At 47.8% G+C, this 22,574-nt stretch overlaps 1 protein-coding gene across 3 annotated transcripts in view; it reads left to right on the top strand.

The window, feature by feature from the left end:
- The window catches only part of NCKAP1L (NCK associated protein 1 like), a 53,601-nt gene extending 35,127 nt beyond the window's left edge, over positions 1-18,474 (top strand). For 2 of the 3 annotated variants that reach the window (XM_074374711.1, XM_074374710.1), the window contains 11 exons: positions 1,234-1,452; positions 2,783-2,913; positions 5,562-5,722; positions 5,852-5,945; positions 6,099-6,181; positions 6,486-6,566; positions 9,920-10,013; positions 10,920-11,036; positions 11,322-11,431; positions 13,243-13,332; positions 17,046-18,474. In XM_074374711.1, coding sequence (XP_074230812.1) covers positions 1,234-1,452; positions 2,783-2,913; positions 5,562-5,722; positions 5,852-5,945; positions 6,099-6,181; positions 6,486-6,566; positions 9,920-10,013; positions 10,920-11,036; positions 11,322-11,431; positions 13,243-13,332; positions 17,046-17,177 — 1,312 coding nt within the window. In that variant the 3' untranslated portion in view covers positions 17,178-18,474. The remainder of the gene's footprint in view (positions 1-1,233; positions 1,453-2,782; positions 2,914-5,561; positions 5,723-5,851; positions 5,946-6,098; positions 6,182-6,485; positions 6,567-9,919; positions 10,014-10,919; positions 11,037-11,321; positions 11,432-13,242; positions 13,333-17,045) is intronic. The other variant, XM_074374712.1, reaches the window with a different exon arrangement.
- Positions 18,475-22,574: the final 4,100 nt, after the last annotated feature.

The raw sequence follows: 22,574 nt of genomic DNA, 5'->3' as shown, positions 1-22,574 counted from the left end.
TTGTAGGAGAGGCAGATTTGTTTTTCAGTTAAGGTTTTGCTTGAGTGACAGTAAAATTTGTTTTTATTCCGTACACTTTAGCTATATGGAAGGAAGTGTCTCAGGTGCATAACAAAATGTCAGGAAGGCGACAATTTGATCATTACTTATATGCAAACCTTCAGAAGCTGGCAGTGGTCTAGGCCCTGGAGCAGCATGGGCATGATATTCCGGTTTTCCCTGAATATTTGGCCTCAGTGAAAACTCTAAGATAGATCAGGCTTGCCTCCGGTCTGTCCCTTCCGCATTACTTTCCCTCGAGTGGTGCCTCCTCTCTTTTCCTTTTCACCTGGGGAGCAGGCGCTCCTGTTCCCTTCCTCTCCCCTGCCATAAACATTTCTCCCAAAACACAAAAACAAACAAAAAACTCCCAAACATTTGTGGCTTTAGGAAGAATCTGATGAACTCATTCATACTGATGTGCTGATGACCAACAAAAGCTTGTCATTGGCAAAGTCTGTTGTTCCTCTTTCTCTTACTCTTTACCTTTTAAGGAAGGTAGCCTTAAGGCAGAGGACTGACTCTAATTGTGAATTCTCAGGTTCCTGGGGAAGGTAGTTTGGAAGGAGCTGGGGGTGCAGTGAGGAGGAGTGTTCCTGGTGTGCCCCTGAAGTAACACAGCGTGGCCAGTTATTCTGCCTTCTCTAAGGCTGGCTACAACTGTTTGCCAGCCAAGTGTACTCTCTCTCTGCCTGGCATCCCATGGCCACTCCGGATTGCACTGCACTTCCAAGGATTTCTAGGTGTGGTTTTCCATTTCTGACAGTGGTTGGAACTAATTCTTCCCAAGGAGTAAAGACAAATGCTGGCTGTAAGAATGCAGGTGGCGTGAGCCCACATGTAGAGTTAGATGGCATTTGGGAGCCCAGGTCTTTTACCACCTGACCTAATTTCTCCAGAGGAGGCAGAAGGGCATAGTGGTTGAGAGTCAAATGCTGTTAGATTCAAGTCCCCGCTCTGCCACTTGCCAGCTGTATGGTCTTCACAGATGGCAGGTGGCTTCCTATCTCTGTCCCAGTTTCCTCATCCATACAATGGGAATAACAATTATACTTACCTTATAGGGTTGCTGTGGGCTTTACACAAGATAATGCATGTAATTAAATCATAGTGCAGCACCTGGAACACAGTGTAAATGTGATAACTGATACTATGTTCATCATTATGATTGTAATTATGGTTTTTGTCCCCCAGAGCCATTGTGTGGCTGGCTGGCTACAATGCCACGACCCAGGAGATCGCAAGGCCTTCCGAGCTGTTGGCAGGAGTCAAAGCATACATCGGTTTCATACAGTCACTGGCACAATTTTTAGGTGCAGATGTGTCCAGAGTCATCCGGAATGCTCTCCTGCAGCAGACACAGCCACTGGACTCGTGTGGGGAACAGACTATCACCACTCTCTACACAAATTGGTCCGTGTTGCTTCTCCTCTTGCCTCACCTCTCTCTTGGTTAGCACTTTCCCCTTTATGCAGTGGGACCTCAGGACCAGGCATTTTAGCTTCTCGGGTCATAGACCCCCAAACAGAGGTTTGTTTCCGCTTGAGGACTGGAGCAGTAAGCTGGGGCAAACTCAGGTCCCCTTCTGTCCACCATGATGTTTCTTTCTAACCTTCCATGTAACGTCCGTCGACCTACTCTGTAGCAATTTGACATTTTCCCTCTTAATCTCCAGTTCCTAACCTTCCTTTTCTGGGTTCTTACTGTTTTAATTTCTCTCTTCCTTTTTCTGAAGTTCTCTTATTTTTCTTTTCACTCAGCTTCTCCCTTTGAAGGCCATTCTGTCTAACACCATCTCTCTGGAGCACTGTTTCCTCACCTCCCGACATGACCATGTTGAATCTAGTAGATTATTCTTCGTAGGGAGAGGGGGCTTCCTCCCCAAAACTGAAAGAGGCAGAAATCAGCAATAGTTCCTTCGCGATGGAAAGGAGGTGGATTCCTATCTCCCTAGGCCACTGGGTGGCGCTCTTCGTCCAGTCTTAGCTCCGCAGGAGCCAGGCTGCAAAGAACCCCCTGAAGAGGGGGAAGGACTGAGACAAGGTTTGCGGTACAAATGCCAACAGGGACAAATTAAAAGGAAAAAAACCCCACGCCTGAGAGCTGGGTTTGACCTCCCTATGGTTAGCTTGTGACTTCTGTAAGACGTAGGCCCAGAGCCAGTGCCTGGGTAAGTGACAGGGTTTGGCCAAGCCCTCTGCTGACACTGGCTGGAGGCCTTCTCAGCTTTCCCAGAGGTTAGGAGGGAATATTTGTAGACTGGATGACAAGTGTTCGTGGGGCTTCTCTCTGTCCGGGAGGTTTGACTTGAGACCCACTTCCAGGATCCTAGGCCCTGGGTCCAACACTCTCATTGGAGAGGTTGGGGCTAAGTATATTTCAGAGAAGCCCAGTCAGGAGGAGTCTTTTCCGTGTCAGCTTGGGCTTGTCTTACCTGACAGAGAAAGGTCAAGGGCGAGGGGAGCGCAATACTTGGAGTAGAGGGGTTTGGTGGGGGAAGTGCACACCATTACATTTGGCAGCACAGTGAAATTCTCTGTAGGTTAGAGGCAAAGCGGAATGACGTTACTGCCAGTCATTTTTGAGCCAGCAGCTTGGAGTGTTAATTAGGGTGTTGTGCTGTCTTCTTCGAGTCTCTTCTCCCTACCTCAGCCTTTGGTGGAGTTTCTCTTCCTGAGCCCAGTGGTGGTAGGGAGAAGGGGTTGAACACTAATCTTCTGTGCTTTCTTTGCCAACCCTGTAGGTACCTAGAAAGTCTGCTTAGACAGGCGAGCAGTGGGACCATCATCCTCTCCCCAGCCATGCAGGCCTTCGTCAGCCTCCCCAGAGAAGGGGAGCAGAACTTCAGTGCAGAAGAATTCTCTGACATCTCTGGTGAGCCCACAGCCTGGTCTCCCGGTCAGGGAGCTGAGCCTTTTCCTTTAATACACTTACACAGCCTGAGGACCCCATCTAGATTCTTTTACCTTCCCAGAGGCTCATTCTGTACTCTCCTCAGCTTCTCTGTTAGATTCCACTGTAGGGACAATAAAAAGAAGTTCTAGGTGAGACCCAGCATTGAGGAGTGGCTTGAGAGTTGAAAGTGGAGAGGGAAAATTATGGGAGTTAGGAGCTAGGCAGGGGCACTCAAGTCACTGAAAGGATTTATTCTTCAAAGGGTAGTAAATGGTTATTTTCCATTTCCACAAAGAGTAAAGAGTAGGACATAATGAAGGGTAAAGAGTAAATATAAGGAGGACATTCTAATGTTCGGAATCATTGAACAGTGGTCTGGTATCATCTCCTTCTTTAGGGATACACTTTAGAGACGTAGCTGGTGCTTGGACTGCTGAAGTTTAATAATGATGATGAGATGGTGGATGACACTTAGTGAGGGCTGGGTTCTAGGTGCTCGCATGTAATAACTCTTTTAATCCTCCCAACAGTCTTGAGATAGATACTCTTATTACCCCATTTTACAGATGAGGACACGGAGACACAGAGAGGTTAAGGAGCTTGATGAAGGGTGCACATTCATAAATGGTAGGGCAGGGATCTCAACTCAAGAACTTGGGTGCTTAATCACTATGTCATGCTGCTTCCCCGTGTATAGAAGTGCTTTTATGTCTTAAGGCAGGAGGATAAGGAGTGTGTAGTGAATGAGCTGGGAAGTTGTTCTCTTTTTAAAGAGGGCTTGAAGCCATGAAGATCCTTTTAAATAGATTTGTTTTACTGACTGTCTGATTCATGACTATCCCACTGCCTCCTCCTTCCTCTCACCTCCCTTTAAATCATGGATCCCGCATGGCATCTGAGACAGGTAGGAGATGTTTCAGTGACCCTGCCCTCTCCGTTCTTCCCCTTCCTTCGGGGGTGTTATGAAAGTCAGAGTACACAGCTCTGTTTTCCAGCTCTACCTTCTTCCTCCCCTCATACTGACTCCGTCAGTAAGCTGACCCTACTCTTTACCTGCTGGAGGCTTCAGATGTCCCTTTCTCATCAACTCCACCCACAGACTGTAGGCAGCATCTAAAATCAGCTTTAGGTCTTACTGACAACTGACAAGCAGCAGGAGGTAATGCTGATTCCCCCTTCTCCCACCACCACCCCAATTTCCCTGGGTTACCATGGTGATGGGCCAATGCTGCTGCAAAAATAGATGGATGGAAAGAGAAGGATGCCCTAGGGTTACTAGCCTAGAGTAGAGAAGACTAGAGTAAGGAAGGTTGGCAGATCCAAACTGGTAGATGAGCGTGTCTTCTCTCCAGAGAAGGCAGTACAGTCCCTCTCTCTGTCAGCTGTTTTAGCAGGGTCTGAGATGACCAGCTGGGAAATCCTTTCCTGGTTCTCAGCTCAGTTGTTCTTATTGTAAATAGGTGACTCTAAAAATATCTAGTATTTACTCCACATGAGGCTCTGTGTTGGCTGCCGTGACCGGTTCCACTTCCCCTGTCAGTGGTGAGGTGGAGATGAACTGGTCCTGCCTGTAAACACTGGAGTGTGGAGTCTTGATTTCCTTTTCCCTTCATCTCTTATTAACCATGTTAAATGCACCTTTCCTCTACTGGCCTCTTGTTACTTCTGGTCTTTATGGTTTGCCCTGCTGGGACAGCCCAGAGCCAAAGATCATAGCTGGAGCTCTTCTCTGTCTGAATTTGTCACTGGTGTTTCTCACATGGGATTTCCCCAGCCAGGTTTTATTTAATTCACAAAGGGCCAGAAGCAGGCTGGGTAGGGAGGGATAAGGAAGTGGGCAGACTGGAGAGAAGAAGGCTTTAGAGGGAGAAAACAGCTGGGACTCTGGGGATGTGTGTTGATTATGAAAGAAGAAAAGGTAGCTCAAGGAGAGGAAAACTTCAACTGTGAGGCATTAAATAAGGGAAATGGAGGGAGGAACATGGAAAAAGCCAGACCTCAGGTCAGGAGCTAGTTGTGGCATCTGCTGGGATGCAGTAAGGGGCAGTAAAGCATTGCACAAGCCAGGTTCTTGGTACCAGTCCTTGGCTTGGTTAAGTGACTTGGATAAGCACTTAATCCCCCATGTGTGTAATGAGGGTGATTTGCCACATACCTCAGAGGACCATTAATAATGATCATAATAATTCCTCATTCATACACATATGTTTATAGTTTTCTAAGGTTTTATAATATAGTATCTTACTTGCTCTCGTATCAACTCTGTGAAGTATTCAGGGCAGATACTAATTTCTTCATTTTACAGAGGAGTAAACTGAGGCTCAGAGAGGGTCAGTGAGTTATTTAAGGTCTTATATCAGATAAAGCTAGTGCAGCTAGTCCAGCTAGCGTAAAGCCCAGGTGCCATGTAAAGGGACTTGGGAAAGGACAGATTCTAATAATGTTAAGTAGATAGTTATCATCTGTGGTATGTCTTGGTGTGAGTAGCAGTGGGGAGAGGGTAAACTGTCCCGCAGGCAGGCCAGACCTATCGCCTCAATGTGGGATTTCTGGCCACTTTTGCTTCCCGACTTCCCACTTTCCTGTCCTTGCTGAGAAACGTGCGAAATGTTGAGGTTGCCCTATAGCTATCGCGCAGATGCGCCGGTGCCCTCCGAGTCCCGCCTGGCACTGCTGTGACTCTATTCCAGAGATGCGGGCCTTGGCTGAACTTTTGGGCCCCTACGGCATGAAGTTCCTGAGTGAAAACCTGATGTGGCATGTGACCTCTCAGATTGTGGAGCTGAAGGTACTGTGGGAAGCAAGGCCCCGGGAAGAAGGTCCAGCCTCGGGGGAAGAGGGGAGGAGTGGGAGGCTGGGGGGAAGAGGTACCGTGGGTCTCATCTTCCTGCTGAATGGCCCTGTGTCCCGGCTGCAGAAGCTGGTGGTGGAAAACATGGATATACTTGTTCAGATCAGATCCAACTTCAGCAAGGCGGACTTGATGGCTTCTCTGCTGCCCCAACTGATGGGTGAGCACCTCCCCTAAAGGGAGGAGGAACTGTGGGAAAAGCATTGAGGATGACAGGGGTTTTCAGAGATCTGGGAGCTGGGCTGGGTCTGAAGATGCAAAAGCATCGCTATTCTCCTAAGTTCTCTTCTCTAACACTCTTCTTTCTCCTCAGGGGCCGAAAATGTGCTGAAGCGCATGACCATCATTGGAGTTATCCTCACTTTCAGGGCCATGGCCCAGGAGGGACTTCGGGAGGTGATTTGGGGGAGAGGGGACTGCCACAGAATAAACACACACCTCCCTGGGTAGGGCTTGTGTGAGAAGTTGCGGAAAGGGTTTGTGAGCACTGAGGAGAAAGGAATGTAATTCACTAGAGGTCCTGGAAGAGCTCTGGAGATTCATGAGCTGAGAAGACCTACAGGCCTGAGGAGAAGGGTAGCAGGGGAAGCTGGCTACATTCTCTTCTAAGCTGAGGCCCTTTTTTTGTTTTTTGTGTCCACCCATGTTTGAAGGCACTGGCCACTGTCCTGGGGACTCATTTATCCTCTCTTTCCTCCAGGTTTTCTCCTCCCACTGCCCATTTCTTATGGGTCCCATCGAGTGCCTGAAGGAGTTTGTCACTCCAGACACAGATATCAAGGTATGGGCGAGTGCAGAGTGGAATCCAATTAGGAGATTTTTTGTTGTTGTAAAAGGATGGAGCTAGGCTCTTGTAAGGGAGAGAGGGCTCTGAAGAATACTGCAGGGAGAAGAGCCAGGATTTGAGTAGAAACATACTAGGGGAGATCTTGTGCAGGGAGGGGCATCGGTCAGACGTATTCTTGGAGAGGGGGCAGAGTGGGGAGACCCCAGGGAATGGAGAGAAGTGGGAGCCTGGGAGACCATGTTGGGGCTGGGAAACATTATTGGAGGGAGAAAAGTAAGGTCTAGAATAGTATCTGTAGGTTTTCTCCTAAGATGTGTAAATGAGATGCTGAATTATGTGCAGACAAGTCCCTTCTTTAGTCAGGGGGCTGGGTCCTTTTTGTAAAATTTTTTCCTTCCATTCTCACCCACCCTGCCTGCCCTTAAGAGTTTTCCTTTCTTTTTCTGGCCTTTTCTTCCTTCCTCCTAGTTTTGAAACTTTCTGGTTCCTCTATGTCTTTGTCATTTGCGTCAGGCCCCATTTCCTACAGAGTTGGAGAAAGGAAGAGGGGCGTCTGTAGGCACCCCAAGTTAAACATCCTCCCTCCCCTCCCGCACCTTGTGTCAGCTTGCCTTTTGAATCACCTGGAACAGATGAGTATGTTTTGCAGGAAATACAGCTGAAGGCTGGGAACAAAGGCCTTCAAATCTATAGGGCAGGGTACTTCTCTTATAATTGATTACCTTAATGGAGGGAGGTCTGTGAGAAGAGGAAACTGGTTAATAGGAAGTATTAAAGTTCGATGTTAAGAAAATAAAAAACTTCCTTACTTTGAGGTCAAAGGAGTTATGAAATTTTCCCCTCTGTCTGCAATCAGGTGAGGGTCAAGTGGGCACAGGCCATGAGGGGGCGCTGTTTCACAGGGATGGCCACCACGTTAGACTGGTCTGGGACTTCACTGTGAGCCTGGGTTTCTGGCAGCTGTTGACGCTGGGGCTGGATGCTCCAGCCTGTCAGGAGCATGTCTAGCTGATATCTCATCGGCAGCTCTGGGCTGTAGGCTCTGCCTGCTTGTGAAAATAAGCAGGTGGGGTGGAGAGGGGGATGACCTGTCCACTAGAGATTCTGTTACTGCCTCAGAGGGGTGAGAAGATTAGGGGAAGAGAAAAGAAGGCTTCCTTCAGTCATCCCTCTCTTCCTCCAGAAAACCACAGGTCGTGGACCAGATCCCTGATCTCCTAGGTCCTAATCAGGGTTAATTAATTAGTAGGGAATTTAAATAAAGGGCAGAGCAGAATGTGGCTAAGGTTTGTCTTCCGTGTCCAGTACCACAGGCAAAATGTGTTTACTGTTACATCTGTGGGGTTCTTTGTATAAGGTACTCCACTTAGTTGTCTACAGTTGAAACACTTCTCCTGTTCTCTAGAACATATTGAAGTCTTTTTTTTTTTTTTTAACCTCAAACGGGGCCTAAATACTTGGTATGGGTTTGGGGCTACATCTTGGGAACCTGATTCTGGGTACAATGGGAGATTCAGGAATCAATAAATATTAATGGAATGCCTTCTATGTGCTTAGCATTGTGTTAAAGCCTAGAGAGGAGAAAAAGAAATGCAAAATGCCTGGCTTTGAGAGAAAGGAAGCAAAGCGAGAGGAGTAATGTTTATTAGTCTCTTAGTGACTCCGTGAGTCGCTAGGTGGATGCTTTGCACACATGGTCTGATTTAATCTTCACAGCAACTCTGTGAGGTAGGTAGTATTATCCCAGTTTTATAGATGAGAAAGCAGAGGCTCAAAGAGGCTAAGGAACTTTTAGCCAAGGTCCCACATTTAATAAGTGGTGGTGCTATGATTTCAACCCAGATCTTCTCACTCCAAAGACTTTCTCTCCCCTCTCAATGCCATGAGGTTAAACAAAAAAATGTTACCTAGTTGGTGAGATAAGCCATACGTCTCACCTCCTACCTGAAAAGATAACGGATGGTGCCAGGTGCTGTGTGTGGTCAGTGCTAAGTAAGTGGTACCAATTTAAGGGGGGAGAGATGAGCTTGGGAATTTGAGTTAGGCCTCAGGGTGGGTGTCACTTAGATATAAGTAGAGGAGAGGTGAATAGGAAAAACTCCAGTCTTTTTTCCTTCCTATGTAGGGAAAACTCCAGTTCTTCCCCACTGTGTGTTTCTCTCCTGTGAGTCTCCTTTACTCTCACCCAGAACACTTCATGTCTGACACTTCTGGTCACCAAATGTGTGGAGGTTTTTCCCTACACCGATTCTCTGTGATACCAGCTGGGTGTTCTACAGTTTAACTCAATTCTGACACTGTCTACCTGGAGATAGTATCAGATCACACAGGTTAAGGGCTCAGTCCCACAAGCCTGCCCCCGTCACCTCAGAAGCCAGTTGCAAGCCTGGGTTGTCACCTGTACTTCTGACCAACCAGCTATAGATCAGAGGTTCCAATATCCCCCTCCTTAGGTTCCATTAATTTGCTAGAGCAGCTCACAGAACTCAGGGAAACACATCTACCAGTTTAGTAAAGGATATGATAAAGGATACAGATGAACAGCCAGATGGAGAGATACATAGGGCGAGGTCTGGGAGGGCCCTGATGGTGGAGCTTCTGTCCCTGTGGAGTTGGGGTGCGTCATCCTCCCAGTGTGTGGATGTGTTCCCCACTTGGAAGCTCTCTGAACCCTGTCCTACTGGGATTTTATGGAGGCCTCCTCAAGTAGGCATGAGCTATTATTAACTCCATTTCCAGGCCCTCTTCCCTCTCTGAAGAAGTGAGGGGTCGGGCTGACAAGTTCCCAGCCTCTGACCAAGGCTTGGTCTTTCTGGTGACCAGGAGCCATCCAGGAGCCCACCCAGAGTTGCCTCATATGAACAAAAAATGCTTCTAGTGTTTTTATCATTTAGGAAGTTATAAGAGTTTTAGGAGCCCTGTGTCAGGAACCAGGGCAGGGACCAATATATATATATATATGTATTTTCTATTATCTCTCAAGAAAAAAGGACATGCTAGAAGAGGGAAGCACATGAACGAAAGTGTGGAAGTAAGAACGTAAGCTGTAGTTTGGAGACAGTGAATAAATGACCCTGGCTGCGTTGAGTGTAGGAAGCATTTAGGGATGTAAGGTTGAGAAAGTGAATTTGCACTGTGGAGTATGTGAATGCCACGCTAAAGTGCTAAAGCTTTTGGGGTTTTTTCCCCCCTGTAGGTTAGGGAAATCTATGAAAGGAATACTAGAAAAGATGGTGGTACACCAAAAGTTTAGAATCTGTGATCCAGGACTCTTGACCACCTATAACTTCTGTTTAGTACTTCTCTCCTAGGAACCCTCTCCAGAATGTTGTTTTCTTCTCTACCAGGTGACCCTGAGTGTCTTTGAGCTGGCATCTGCTGCAGGGGTGGGCTGTGACATTGACCCAGCCCTGGTGGCCGCCATCGCCAATCTGAAGACTGGTAAGATTGGGGAAGGGGGTGACGGAGGGCTTGGGCCCTATTCTGGGTAGGATTGTCAATGTCAGTGTCAGAGAAGTCTTTTTTTTTTGGATTGTGCATTCAGAGGATATAAACTGGGAGCTAAGAAAAGACTTAAAATGCAGTCCCTAATCCCCAGAAAATACTTCCACAGGCAATTTAGATGTCTAGTCAGGTTCCAACCAGTTGATCTGTCAATCAGGTAAAAAGTATTAAGTGAGAGTCTGATACTCGGCAAGTGCTCAAAGGAACCTACAGTCTGGCTGGGGAAAGAAGATGAATGCAAATGAAACAGTGAGTGAAGAGTACACAGTAGACATGACTTCACGCCAAGTTGTGTGGCATAGCATCCAAGTTCCCCAGAATGATCTTGTGCTCTTCCCCACCCCTATAATCACCTTGACACCATTCACTTCTTCCCCCGGTCCCACACTTGTCTCTTACATTTCCATTACACATCTCCTCTGATTAGCACATTCATACTCGTACACACTCAGAATAGGATGGAACCAATGGGCTGGTATCAAGCCCTTTCAAAAATGCCAGCCTTGCTCTAACTCTTCTGAATTCTTGGCTTTGGTGAGACTCTTGCCTCTCCTTGCTGCCTCTCCACCCCATTAGGCAGCTGACAGAGTGTCCTCAGACTGCATGTCAGCAGAGCCCCTTGCCAGGAGCTCTGCTCCGTCACCAGGGGATGCCTCCAGCGCTCAGGGCCCTGTGTAAGTGGAGGCTGGCCACATCCCCTGCAGCGGTAACAACTTGCCCCTAGTGCTCTGTGAGGTGTTTCCATAGATGTTCCCTCATGTGATCCTCCCAGGCATTCTGTGAAGCAGGGCCCCAGAGAAGAAAACTCCTGTCACTGACCTTACTCTCTTTCCCACTTTCCAGATTCGTCATCCTCTGAGGAAGAATATAAGGTGGCCTGCCTGCTCTTGATCTTTCTCGCCGTTTCCCTGCCCCTCCTTGCCACGGACCCTTCCTCCTTCTATAGCATTGAGAAGGATGGTAAGTAAGGAGGAGGTTTGAGGGACCAGTACAGTTTAGGTAAGTGTCCCGGGGTAGGGAGATGGGACAGACATTTTTCTGGAAAATACAGACCTCTGATTCAGGCGTAAAGTTCTGTTTCAAAGAACACTTGAGAATGAATTATCCATAAAATTCAATTCCAGTGAAATTTCATAGGACTAGTCTTGTCCTGACTCCCAGATGCCTTCCAGCCCCTGCTGGGGTCACCTGGGGGGGAGGCTCACTTTCCTTTTCTTCCTCCCCCCTCTGTCAATAATAACCCAGGTTACAGCAACAATATTCACTGCTTGACCAAAGCCATCATCCAGGTGCCTGCTGCCCTCTTCACGGTCTACAACAAGAACGTTGAAACGCACCTCAAGGAATTTCTGGTGGTGAGTGGGTCTCAGGTATAAGGAATGGAAGACTGCAAAGTCTAGTGGGAGTCGGCTTACTTAAATCCATAGACAGTTATTGTCGAGCAGGCCTGGGAGTCTAAACTCCTATCCTATGTGTTTAGTAAGTAGTGAGAGGCCACTTCGTGAAAGGCAGGGTTTCTTCTGAATTCCCTAACAGCCGGCACTTCAGCCTCTGCCCAAATACTTAGGATGAGCACTGGGCGAAGGGTCAGTAAATCTAAGTTCTAGTTCTGGATCTGCCACCAAGAAGTTGTGTGATCTCTGAAGGGCCAAACTTCAGGGGCCTCAGTTTTCCCCATTTATTAAATGGATTAAAATGAATCCATGGTTCACTACCTTGGTGTGTCTTAGAACACCCCAAGGAGCTTGTTAAAACAGATTCCTGATCCTTACACCAGACCTATGAATTAGAGTATCCTAGGGTGAGTCCAGGCCTCTGTTTTTAATAAGGTCTCCAGGAGACCTCATGTACAATGAAGTTGGAGAGACACTGAGTTTTATAACCCTTCCCCAGTCTAATGCTGATAAAAAGTTAAACTTTTTTCAAATTTTCAAACTTCATTGTAAGTCAGAATCATCTGGAGAATTTCTGATTCAGCAAATTAGAGGTGGGGCTAGAAGATTTGCATTTCCGACAAGTTCCAGGGTAATGCTGGTGCTGCTCATCCTGGGATCTCACTTTGAGAACCACTGGTCTAGATTTCTAGAGACTGGAACGTACACCCAGGCAGCCGATTCTACTGTAGGTTGTGTCCGATTTGTTTGAAAAAAAATTTTTTCTGGCCGAAGTTGGACTCCCGGTAACTATCACCATTGATCTTAGTTTTGCCTCTGGAAAAACAGAATAAGTAATCTCTTTCTGTTGTTGAAAGAGGCCCCCAAGTCTTCCATTCTAAATCCTCTGTGGAGGAATCCTACCCATCACTTCTGTTACATGGTCCATTACCCAGTGCCTGCTTGAGCATTCTCAGCAACAGGGAGATTATTCCTTTTTAAAGCACGGTCCCGATTTAAAAACTAGGACCTCATCTGTCTCCTTTTGGGAGGAAGCACAGTAGATCATATTCTCTAGGGAGTCATACTTTTATCCTGAGAAGTACATGTCAGAGCTTGGAAGCTTAGTGAGAGGGTCTCTGTTTAAACTGGGACAGCAGGCCAGACCGAATGGGCTCTGAGCATCTTCGATATAAAGAGGATTCACACCAGGTCTCTAAGATGGGTGAGAAGGGACTCCTCCCCCGCCCCCCGCTTTCCCCTCCTACCCTCTTTGCTAAATGCAGGTAACCTGGGCCTGGAATACCATTAATCACCTTTCTTCCTCCCTCTTTGATCTGTTGGGGACCTGGAAGTGAACTGAGAGGACAGCCATCTGGGAGCTGACAGGGGGAGAATACCAAGAGCGCTGTCTGAATCAGAGGCCCAGCTCTGTCTCTGGTCGGGTGGGGAGTCAGCTGTGAACAGCCTGATGACAGTGGTGTCTGGGAGCTGCCTAGGAAAGACATTAATCTCCTGGCATATACAGTATTACCTACCTTTGTTTCAGGTTCTTTCTTTGTCCCTTGCAACCTCTCCTCCATCCCGCCAACCTCCTGTTGTCTGCACTGGCTGTTTTAGAAGCAATGTGCGTCTCTGAAACGTAGCAGATTTGCCATTTTCCACCCTGAGCCTCCAGGAACATCCCAGCACTTCTTAACTCTCCTCCTTGATCTTTTAACTTCCTGTAGCCCGAGGCTGTCCTACTCTGACCTCCATAAAAATCTGCTTCCTTATGAATTCTTCCCCTACAGGTGGCTTCTGTCAGCCTCCTACAGCTGGGCCAGGAGACTGACAAGCTTAAAACCAGAAATCGGGAATCCATTTCTCTGCTCATGCGCTTGGTATGTATCTGGTGTAAGCTGGTCTTAGAGGAAGGGCCAGAGGGAGACTCATCTTTAGGGTCTTCGGGTCCCAGCCATTGTAATCACCCAAAAGCACTAACTAAGCTTAGTTCTGCCTGAAGCGGTCTAGTCCTCACATTCTGGCTAGCATTCTGGCCTTGTCCTGCAATCCCAAGGAAGAGTCTCTGAGAACTTTTCTGCAGGACAGGGTCTCCCTGGCCCCTTCCCCTGCAGTGTTCTGGAGCCTGATCTGGTGGGGCAGCTAAGTCCCTCAGGCATAACTGCCTGCCTAGTACATGCTTGGTTTTACCTGACCACTGCCTAGCGCTGTGTTTCTTGTCCTTCTGCCGTGGATCAGGCAGCTCCTGCTTTCTCTTCTGTCTTCCCAAGCTGTGGGCTTTCCTCTGCTTTGGCAGAAAGTTCTGGGAACTCTGACTCAGTGAACTTTGAAAAGAATCTCTTCCTTGTGACCTTGTGTCCCTCGTCAACACACTTTTGCTCTAAAGTTTGATTCCCCAGGTTAGTACTGCACTTAGATGCGGACAGGAGGGGCACCCGCCCTGGGCCCTGGGTTTAAGCGGCCCTCTGGCCTCCTGGGAGAGGACATGCCCGCCCGGAGCCTGAGCCCCACCTCCACGCCCACACGGAAGGTCTCTGGGATCTCAGAGTTCTCTGCTGAGCAGCTCCAGCGCACTTGGAGAGCTTGTGCTGAGCCTCCCCAAGTCCATCCTGTTGAGACAGACTGTGCTGCTGGCAGATACACCTCGAGAGCCCACGGAATGTACGGCTGGAGTTTGGATGTGCAGATAGTTTATGTGTGTGTATAAATCCCCCAAACTGGGGGTGGGAGGAGAAGGGGGGCCAGGCTGGAGGCTGCCTCCCTCTCTCCACCCTTTTCTGGTGCAGAACTCTGAGGAGTCTAAGAATTCTTAATTCAAACCTGCCTCCCCTGAAATTGTAAAGGTGCACTCAGTCCTCCATATCTGTGGGTTCCACAGTCATGAATTCAACCAACCGTGGATTGAAAATGTTAAAAAAAAAAAAAAAAAGTCCAGAAAGTTCCAAAAAGCAAAACTTCAATTTGGCCACACCAACAACTATTTACATAGAATTTACATTGTACTAGTTATTATAAGTTATCTAGAGATGATTTACAGTGTATAGGAGGATGTTGTAGGTTATATGCAAATACTATGCCATTTTTTGTAATGAACTTGGGGATCCACGGATTTTGGTATCTGTGGAGTGGGGTGGTCCTGGAACCAATCCCCTACCAGTCCCTCATGAATACCGAGGGACGACTATTTTTGCGAAGGTTGAAAGAAAGAATGTAATAGTTTATCTGGTTTATTTAGTCATACGGTATGTGGGCTTCCATTTGTGCTCTTGGCCAGGCCTGAGACTCCCTTTGGGTTTCTTTCTTTAAATACACAGACACCAAGTGGTATCTGTGTCTCAGTTTCTCCAGCTAGAAAAAGGCGTAGGTTGCGCTGATTAAGGTTTATGATGAGAAGAGAAAAGCATGGACATGAGAGTGTGTGTGTGTGTGTGTCTGTCTGTCTGTATAGGGTGTGGCAAGGGCAGAGGGAAGGCAAATGTAGTGTGCTAGATAGAGCACGGACTTCAGAGCAGCACGACCTAGGGCAAGTTAATTAACCTTTCTGAGACCGATTCTTTAGCCATGAAAGTGGGCAATTATCCTATGACAGAGTGGTGAGGATTCACGAGCTAGTATATATGAAAGTGCACAGCACATACTAGATGCTAAACAAATGTTAGTTCCCTCTGTCTGCTGCTCACTTTAGTTTCTGGGTGATTTAGGCATGCTTGTTCACTTCTTTGGGTTCACTTCCTCTGACCTTCGTAGGGTTGGAGGTGATTCTGTATTACCACTCAGCACTGCCTCCTCCCTCTGCTTTGCGTGCCCACCTCCTCCCCCAACCCGTCCCCAAAGTGTGGGAAGGTGTCTGCGCCTTGTGGCATCACAGTGAGGCATGCAGGGTGGCTGGAACAGAGCTAGGGCCGAGGCACTTTCTGAAGGAGGGAAGAGACAGAGGGACTAGCTGCTGCAAAGCAATTTAAATGCAAATGTTTCCACGGAGAAATTGGAAATGACTGAAGGGAAGGAGCTGTATTCTGAGTTAAGAGGCTACTCATGTAGCCCCAGATCCTGGCCAGGCACCTCTCTCCCTGGGGTCTTTCTGTCTTGGCTGTCAAGTGTCGGCAGTGCCCACCCCCACTACTGCTAGACTGTTCCTGGTGTGAGTTTCACTGGGGAAGGAATGACTGTCTCCAAGAATCATGGAGCCTAAATGTCAGAATCAGATCAGATGCTGGCAGTTAGTCCAGTCCTTACAATTCCTCAGTGAGGAAACTGAGCAGAGGGAGGGAAAGATGACATCCAGGTCTCCCCCAAAATATATTGGCAGATTTAGGACTAGAACCCATTTCTTCGCCTTCACTCTAGGGCTATTTCCATTGTGAATTTTCTCCAGTTAGGAGCCCTGGGGTTTTCTGTGCTTAATAGAGCAAAGATTAGAAAGTTTTGGACCAGTGGATCCTTCTTAAAGCCATCACTCATTTGTCTGTACCCAAGGGTCATAGCCTGGAAAAGAGATCTTATCTCTCCCCTAGCTTCAGGTTTAAAAGCCTCGCCTAGCAAGAAATTCATCCAACCTGAGATCAGAGCTGCGGTGTTACGGGCAGATTTCCTTTCCTTCAGCCTGTGTTGTCTGCTCTTCTGAGGCTGTTGTGTGTATTGTGTGTAGGTTTGAGAATAGCAGTATCTTACAAATTCTAAAACCTGAAAGGACTTTAGAGAAAGAAACACGTTAGAGTGCAGGTGGCAGATTCTCTTCCCTGAGTGAATTTTTAGGACTTGAAACACCAGACACGTTGGGAAGGCCCGTCTGGGTGAGCTGCCAGAGCATATGGGACACCTCTCTCCAGGGTGTGGTTCTTAGGCCCACACCTCTTGGACGAGGATAGTACGGAAGGAAACACACCCTGCCCCTTCTTTAGGGAAGGGGACCCTCCAGCCCAGGGCTAGGCTGCGCTGCTCCTCGCTGCTCCCCTCCCCCCTCAGTCTTACCCAAGCATCTTGATCTGTCTTTCTGCTTGGCGTGGGGGCTGCTGGGATAACCACCTCACACAGGCTTCTAATTAAACTAATTAATCATGCCTGCTCCTTTATGCAGCATCCTTACTGTTCCCCAAGCACTGTGCTAAGGGAGGGAGGAGACTGAGGCCCAGCACAAGAGGACCCATGTGGATTCCAGGCCCGTCTTTCTGGGCCTGCAGTGGTGATTGTTCCCTTCTCTGCAAAGCTTTGTCGTTAGTGCTTCCATCCATCCTTACCTGCATCTGTGCCGCCCACCCACGTATGATTTAACATCCAGAGTGGGAGAGAACGGGAGTTTTTCTGCCACTGGAGAAGTGATTCTTTCCAGTCTTCTGCTTCTGAGCCCTTCGTATAAGCCTGAGGAGGGCACAGAGGTCATTACAGTGGAGCTGAAGAGGCCACATTGCTTTCCTAGAGTTAAACGAAGTGAGGGAGGGAGCAGTGTGGCCTTGCAAGGGGGAGAGTGACTTGGAACTCTGCTTGCTTGTGACTCTAAGGCCTGAGAGGGCCCAGGGAACTGAGTGAAGAGGAACAGCATCAGAGGTCCGCCCTCCCCTCGCCTTCTCATCTCTCTCGGTCCCTTCTCTTCTAGGTGGTGGAGGAGTCCTCCTTCCTGACCCTGGACATGCTGGAGTCCTGTTTCCCTTATGTCCTGCTTCGAAATGCCTACCGGGAGGTGTCCCGGGCCTTCCACCTGAACCGAGTGCCGGCCAGTACCCACTGAAGGGCCCTTCGGACCTACCTAAACCCGTGCCATCCTGGAAGCTGTGGCCGTTTTCTCAAGGGGTGGGAATGGGGTGGGGTCTCTAGGGAGAGGATCAGCCAGAGCTGGTGAAGGGGGATGTGAAGGGGCAGCCCAGGGCTGAGAAATCATAGAGAAGTGGGGCTGGCTGAGGGGACAGAGGACTTTTTTATGGAACAAAGTTAGGGGATTGGGGCCACATGTGTGAATTTTTACAATGAAAGAAATGTAACATACAAGTATGTTTTCTGTCTTCTGGGGACTGGAGCTTGAGCTCTGACTGGCACGGGTCTCTCCGACCTTCATCACTATTCCAGGATATGCTGGCGGGCAGAGATGATCAATCATCATATTAAACCATAATGAGCTTACAATTCTCCCGCTGGAGCTGCTATTGTCTCCTGCACATTCATTAGGACGATTATCTCCTCTCTTCTTTTTGCAGATGTGTTCAGCAAACATTCAGCCTGCTCCTACTGCAAAGGAGTAGCAAAGGAACCCCTTTTTTCCTTTGTGGGGGCTCTTTTAGGAGTCATAGGTCTCTGCAGCCTGCGGGGCAGTGAGGAAGTGCTCGTGAGGGATTTCCACTGCCCCAAAGCCCCTCACCTGCCCTGTCACACCTTGTAGGTAACTAGTAAGTGCTCTCATCTGTTTGACTTCAACCCTTCCTGGTTTCCCCGAAATTGCCACAATCAGAGCCGAGGGTCAGTCTGGATTAATATTAATTCTGGGTCACATGACGATGAACTGGACCAGAGTCACGTGAGATTCCGTCACACACCATTTGGGGGTATTCTCCCTCCTATTTGAAAGGACTAATTTAACCCAAATCCTCTTGTCTTCCTGGGTACAGCTGTTGCTCCAGGCAGGGATTTCTCTTCTAGCTCTTAAATTTCATAGACCTCATTAGGTTACAGGGCCCTGAGACTGGGTATACTTGAGGGAGTACAAGCTGTTTCAACTTAGCCCCTTTCTGCGCTAATTAGAATTTCAAGTGTCACAGAGCCTGGGGCACTCAAGATAGCACTAAACTAGGTTTAGTTAGTTCCATGGCAGGAAATAGCTGCCCTCATCCATCACTTCTGTGCACCCAGTGCCAGGGAGAACTGGAGCAACAGATCATATGTGTCACAGGTCTAGAGTGGTTGGCATGAGCAAAGATAATTGACTGGTTAATTACTTAGGGTCATGTCTATACTTCCATGATAAAAAGGAAGCAGTTTTTGGTTTTTAGCAAAACCATCCGGCATCCATTAAAACTATTTGATAGCTGTTGTTAGATTTTTGTATTTGCGTTTGATCTTTATTTCTTAAGACTCAGGCATAATCAATACTTTTTAAACTTGGCACCCATAACCAATACACAAGTTTTTCTTAGCAACAATTGTCTCCTCTTTAGGATAGAAGCATCAGAGGGTTCTGCTTCCTGTGTCAGCTAATTGTCCTTCCTTGCTATGGAAAGGACGTTATGTTCTAAGGAGTGATTTAGGGTCAGGCCTACTGAGACTGAGGGCAAAGTTGAAGAGGAAGAGAAAGCTCAAAAGTGTCTGAACAACTGCCCTCATACTCTCATATTTCTGCCGGGATCTTCTTGAGGAGACCGGAGATGCCTTTTCCATTTGCACATGGAATTGCTTAAGAGGAACCTCCCAGAGGGTGGCAAGACAAGTTGCTGCAGGGGAATAGAGGGGAGATATGATACTTTTTTTAAATTAAAATTTTTGTTGATGTAGTTAATCCACATGCACTTGTAAGAAATAATGCAGAGATCCGGTGTACCTTTACCAGTTTTCCTCAAAGGTAACATCTTGCAAAACTGTAGTACACCATCATAATCAGGATACTGATATTGATACAATCCACTGATCTTATTTAGATTTCTCCGGTTTTACTTATACTCATTTCACTGTGTGTATTTAGTTCTGTACAGCTTTATCACGTGTACGTTCAGGCGTCTGCCTCCATGGTCAAGATACAGAATGATTCCATCACTACAGGGACCCCTCATGTTGTTCTTTTATGTCCTTCCCACAACCTGGTTCCCCTTCCCTAGCCCCTAGCAACCCAAATCTGTTCTCCTTTTCAAAAATTTTGTCATGTGACATACATCTTTTTATAAACATATAATCACACACATTTCTCTCACATATGCTTTTTCAAAATGCTATCACATCCTTAAGACAATTCTGCAAGGTAGCCAGGGAAGGCTTCCCTATTTCAGACCAGTAAGCAGATTCAGAGATGTTAAATAACTTAATGAAGGTCACATGTTTAGCAGTACATCTGGAACTGGGACCCGAGTCTGACATTCAGTCCTAAACCTTTTCTGCCTGCCCGAACTGCCTTTTCATCTAGGAAGACTTCGTTGCTAGAATCCAGAGACCCTAGAATGAACAAAAATAGGAGAAGGTGAAGACATACGGTCTTTACCACCTGAAACAAAAGGTGAATGTGTAGAGGTGAAGGACAGACGAAGTAACAGGACCCATCGGCATTTTGGCAGTTTGCTGCCTTGGCCAGGAGGGTCTCTGACCTCTTACAGTCTGGGATGCCATCAACTATGAACTGCTTCCTGCTCTCAGATCCCCAGCTCGCTTTATTTAGGCCTAAAAGGAACTGAGGAATGAATATCAGAAATTCTGACCCTGATTATTTTGTCTCAGGCAGAGAGTAGGTTCTAGTCTCAGCATTTTCATTAGTGCAGTGTTTTCATTAAAATCTCCATTAACTTGTTTGCAGCAATGAGATGGAATTATCCCTCCCACCAGACCTGGGGCGAGATGCTTGCAGAGGAGCTCCCGCTCCTTTGGGCAGTAAAAACAGTGCTTCCCCCACTATGATGTTCAGTCCAGTGGGCAGGTGAGGACAGCCTCCATGTGCAGGCAGGCCAGGGCCGGCCTGAGGGTATCTCACCCTTTGGCACCTGGCCTGAGAAGAAAAGAACAAGTGTGAGTTAAGCACAGGGACCCGGGGGGAAGGAGGTCCCCGACTGGGACCAGATTTCCCTAACCTGCGTCCCCATGCCTAGATCAGTTCTTCTCCAACAAAGTTTGACTTGGCGAAGAAGCTGGCACATGGCTGAAAGGCACTCACGCGGTTGGGGGAAGACTGTTCTTCCAGTCCTCCGCCCCACAGGGCCTCCTGCTCCTCCTAAGTACCTGTCATCAAAGCAGATGAAGATGAACCCCCCCCCCTCAGCCCCCACACCTCAGTGAGTTGTCAAGTCCTCTCCCTCCCACCTGAATAGGAAGCAGGAGCAGCAGGCCAGGGTGCAGGTTGAGGAAGTCAGAAGTGAACTTGAGCTGAGTTTGCAGCTCTGGGGAGATTGAGGAGCAGGCTTTTCTCTTGTCACTCTGGAAGGCAAGGATTGCGAGGCCGCCCCTTTAAATAGCATTCCCGTGGGAGGCAGATCACATCCAGCCGTCACCCGCTGCCAAAGCATCATTTTTGGTCTCTATCAAACTCACAGCTTGTCGGAAGAGGTTGTGGGGTTGAGGGAGTGAGGAGACAGGGTCTCCGAGGGACAGGGGCAGTTTGGAAGCTGGCAAGGAGAGGGACGAGATTGGGCAGAAGGAGCCTGGGAAAGCTGGGGGTGGGGGACAAGGGGAAAAGACAGAGAAGAATAGTGGTCTTTTGAGCCCATGAATGGAGCAGCACACCCTGTTCTCTCCCTAGAGGTAGGTAAGGCAGAAATGGAATTGGACTGGAACAAGAGGGATGATGTTGAGGTTAAACGCAAGGACTGGTGACTAAAGAAAGAAAGAGCCACAGAACGGAAAAGCACTCGAAAAAGGTTAGGAGACTTGGTCCTGGCTTTGTCACTGACTCTATGTGGGACCACATCATTTTTCTGGGCTTAGCTTTCCCATTTGTTAAATGAGTGAGGTTAGACTAGATGGTCTCTGAGGTATATTCCATGAATTATTTTGTATGTGTGTGTGTTTGTGTGAATTTTCCTTTTCTTAAAATGGGTTAGGAATTGGGGGGCTGGGAGAGCAAGGGTGGGATATGCCACTGTGTTGAGAAGAAATATTGAGAGATCCCTCTGGAAGTACATCTCCCACCCCTTCCTTTCCCACCTCTTCTAGTTGAAATACCTGCCTAGTTTGGGAAGTTCCTTAGCTCTAATCCTAATTTCCTAATTAGAGCTCTTTAACTCTAATCTTATTTTGCAATTCTTTTGTAGTTTACAGCCCATTCTTTTTCAGTTGGTAAGGGAGGCATTTGCTCTCAAGTTTTGAGAATTGAATTGTGTAGGAGTCTGACTTGGGTCTCAGAGGCAGCAATGTCTTGGCTGGAACAGTTCCACTGGCCAAGAGGGAAAAAGGGTGTGCCCTTAAGTTAGATGGACAGAGGCTGAAGTCCCAGTATTCCTTCTGCTTTTTTTCTTTACCTCTGACTCTGTCATCTCCTGCCTCCATACTTCTTGGGAGCTGGTTCGGCTGATATGTCTCTGTTTTGCCAGATGGAAGGCCTGATCTACCTAGTTGCCTAAAAGGCAATCCTTCCATGTTGGGAATCTTTACTCTGCCACTTTACTTCTGTTCTTTTCTCCTCCACCACTTGGGAAGAGGGGAGCTTCCACTCGATACTTGGCGTGGAGTAAATACCTTCTTCTCCTGATCACCCTTCCTTCCAACCTCCAGAGTTCTTGAAATTAAAACTCACATCTGGGATCATGGATTAGTGAATACAGCTCCACTTTCTGTTTACATAGGATTTCCCTCCATGTCAAAGCAGGGGGTCATTAAGGAGGAGGAGTTCTAAGGAATCCTAAGGTGGTTCTTGCCAGAGTCCCACGTAGGATTCAAGTTGATGGAGGAGACTCTGCCCTGCTACAAGCCTTGAGTTTAAATTCCAGATCATTCATTCTACAAATGTTTTAAGCAGCTAAGATATTTTGTGCTGGGCCCTTAGCCATTAAATTTCTTTCGCAGAAGACAGAATAAGAGGAAATAAACTGGAAAGACTACAGGAGGGGTTGCAATGAGATAGGAATGATTTCCTGGCCCTCATAGAGTTATATACAGTCAAATGAAAACAGGGTGCTGCCTGCTCTGGTGGATTCTCTCTGGAAAGTTTTAAGCTTAGGAGAAACTTTCACCTCCGTGGGTAGTTAGAGGCAACCGCGGAAAGCCACAGGATGGAGACAGGTCGGGAAGACCAAACTAAGGAAACTGGGGAGAGGAGTGGGATACCATGGCCACTCGAAGCAGACCGTGGACTTTTCCCTTCAAAGGCAGGAGCACAACTGTGAGGGTCTGGTCTGGGGCTGGGTTCTGGCGGTGGTGGCTTCACTCTCCCAGAGTGTCCAGGACCCCAGGCAGAGAGATGTGGACTCATCCCTGATCCCTTCCTCACGCCTGGGACGCACCGGCG

Source organism: Camelus bactrianus, chromosome 12, assembly GCF_048773025.1.
Source record: "Camelus bactrianus isolate YW-2024 breed Bactrian camel chromosome 12, ASM4877302v1, whole genome shotgun sequence".
Taxonomy (NCBI): Eukaryota; Metazoa; Chordata; class Mammalia; order Artiodactyla; family Camelidae; genus Camelus; species Camelus bactrianus.
The sequence above is the reverse complement of the archived record's forward strand: the minus strand, read 5'-3'. Positions and strand labels throughout refer to the sequence as shown.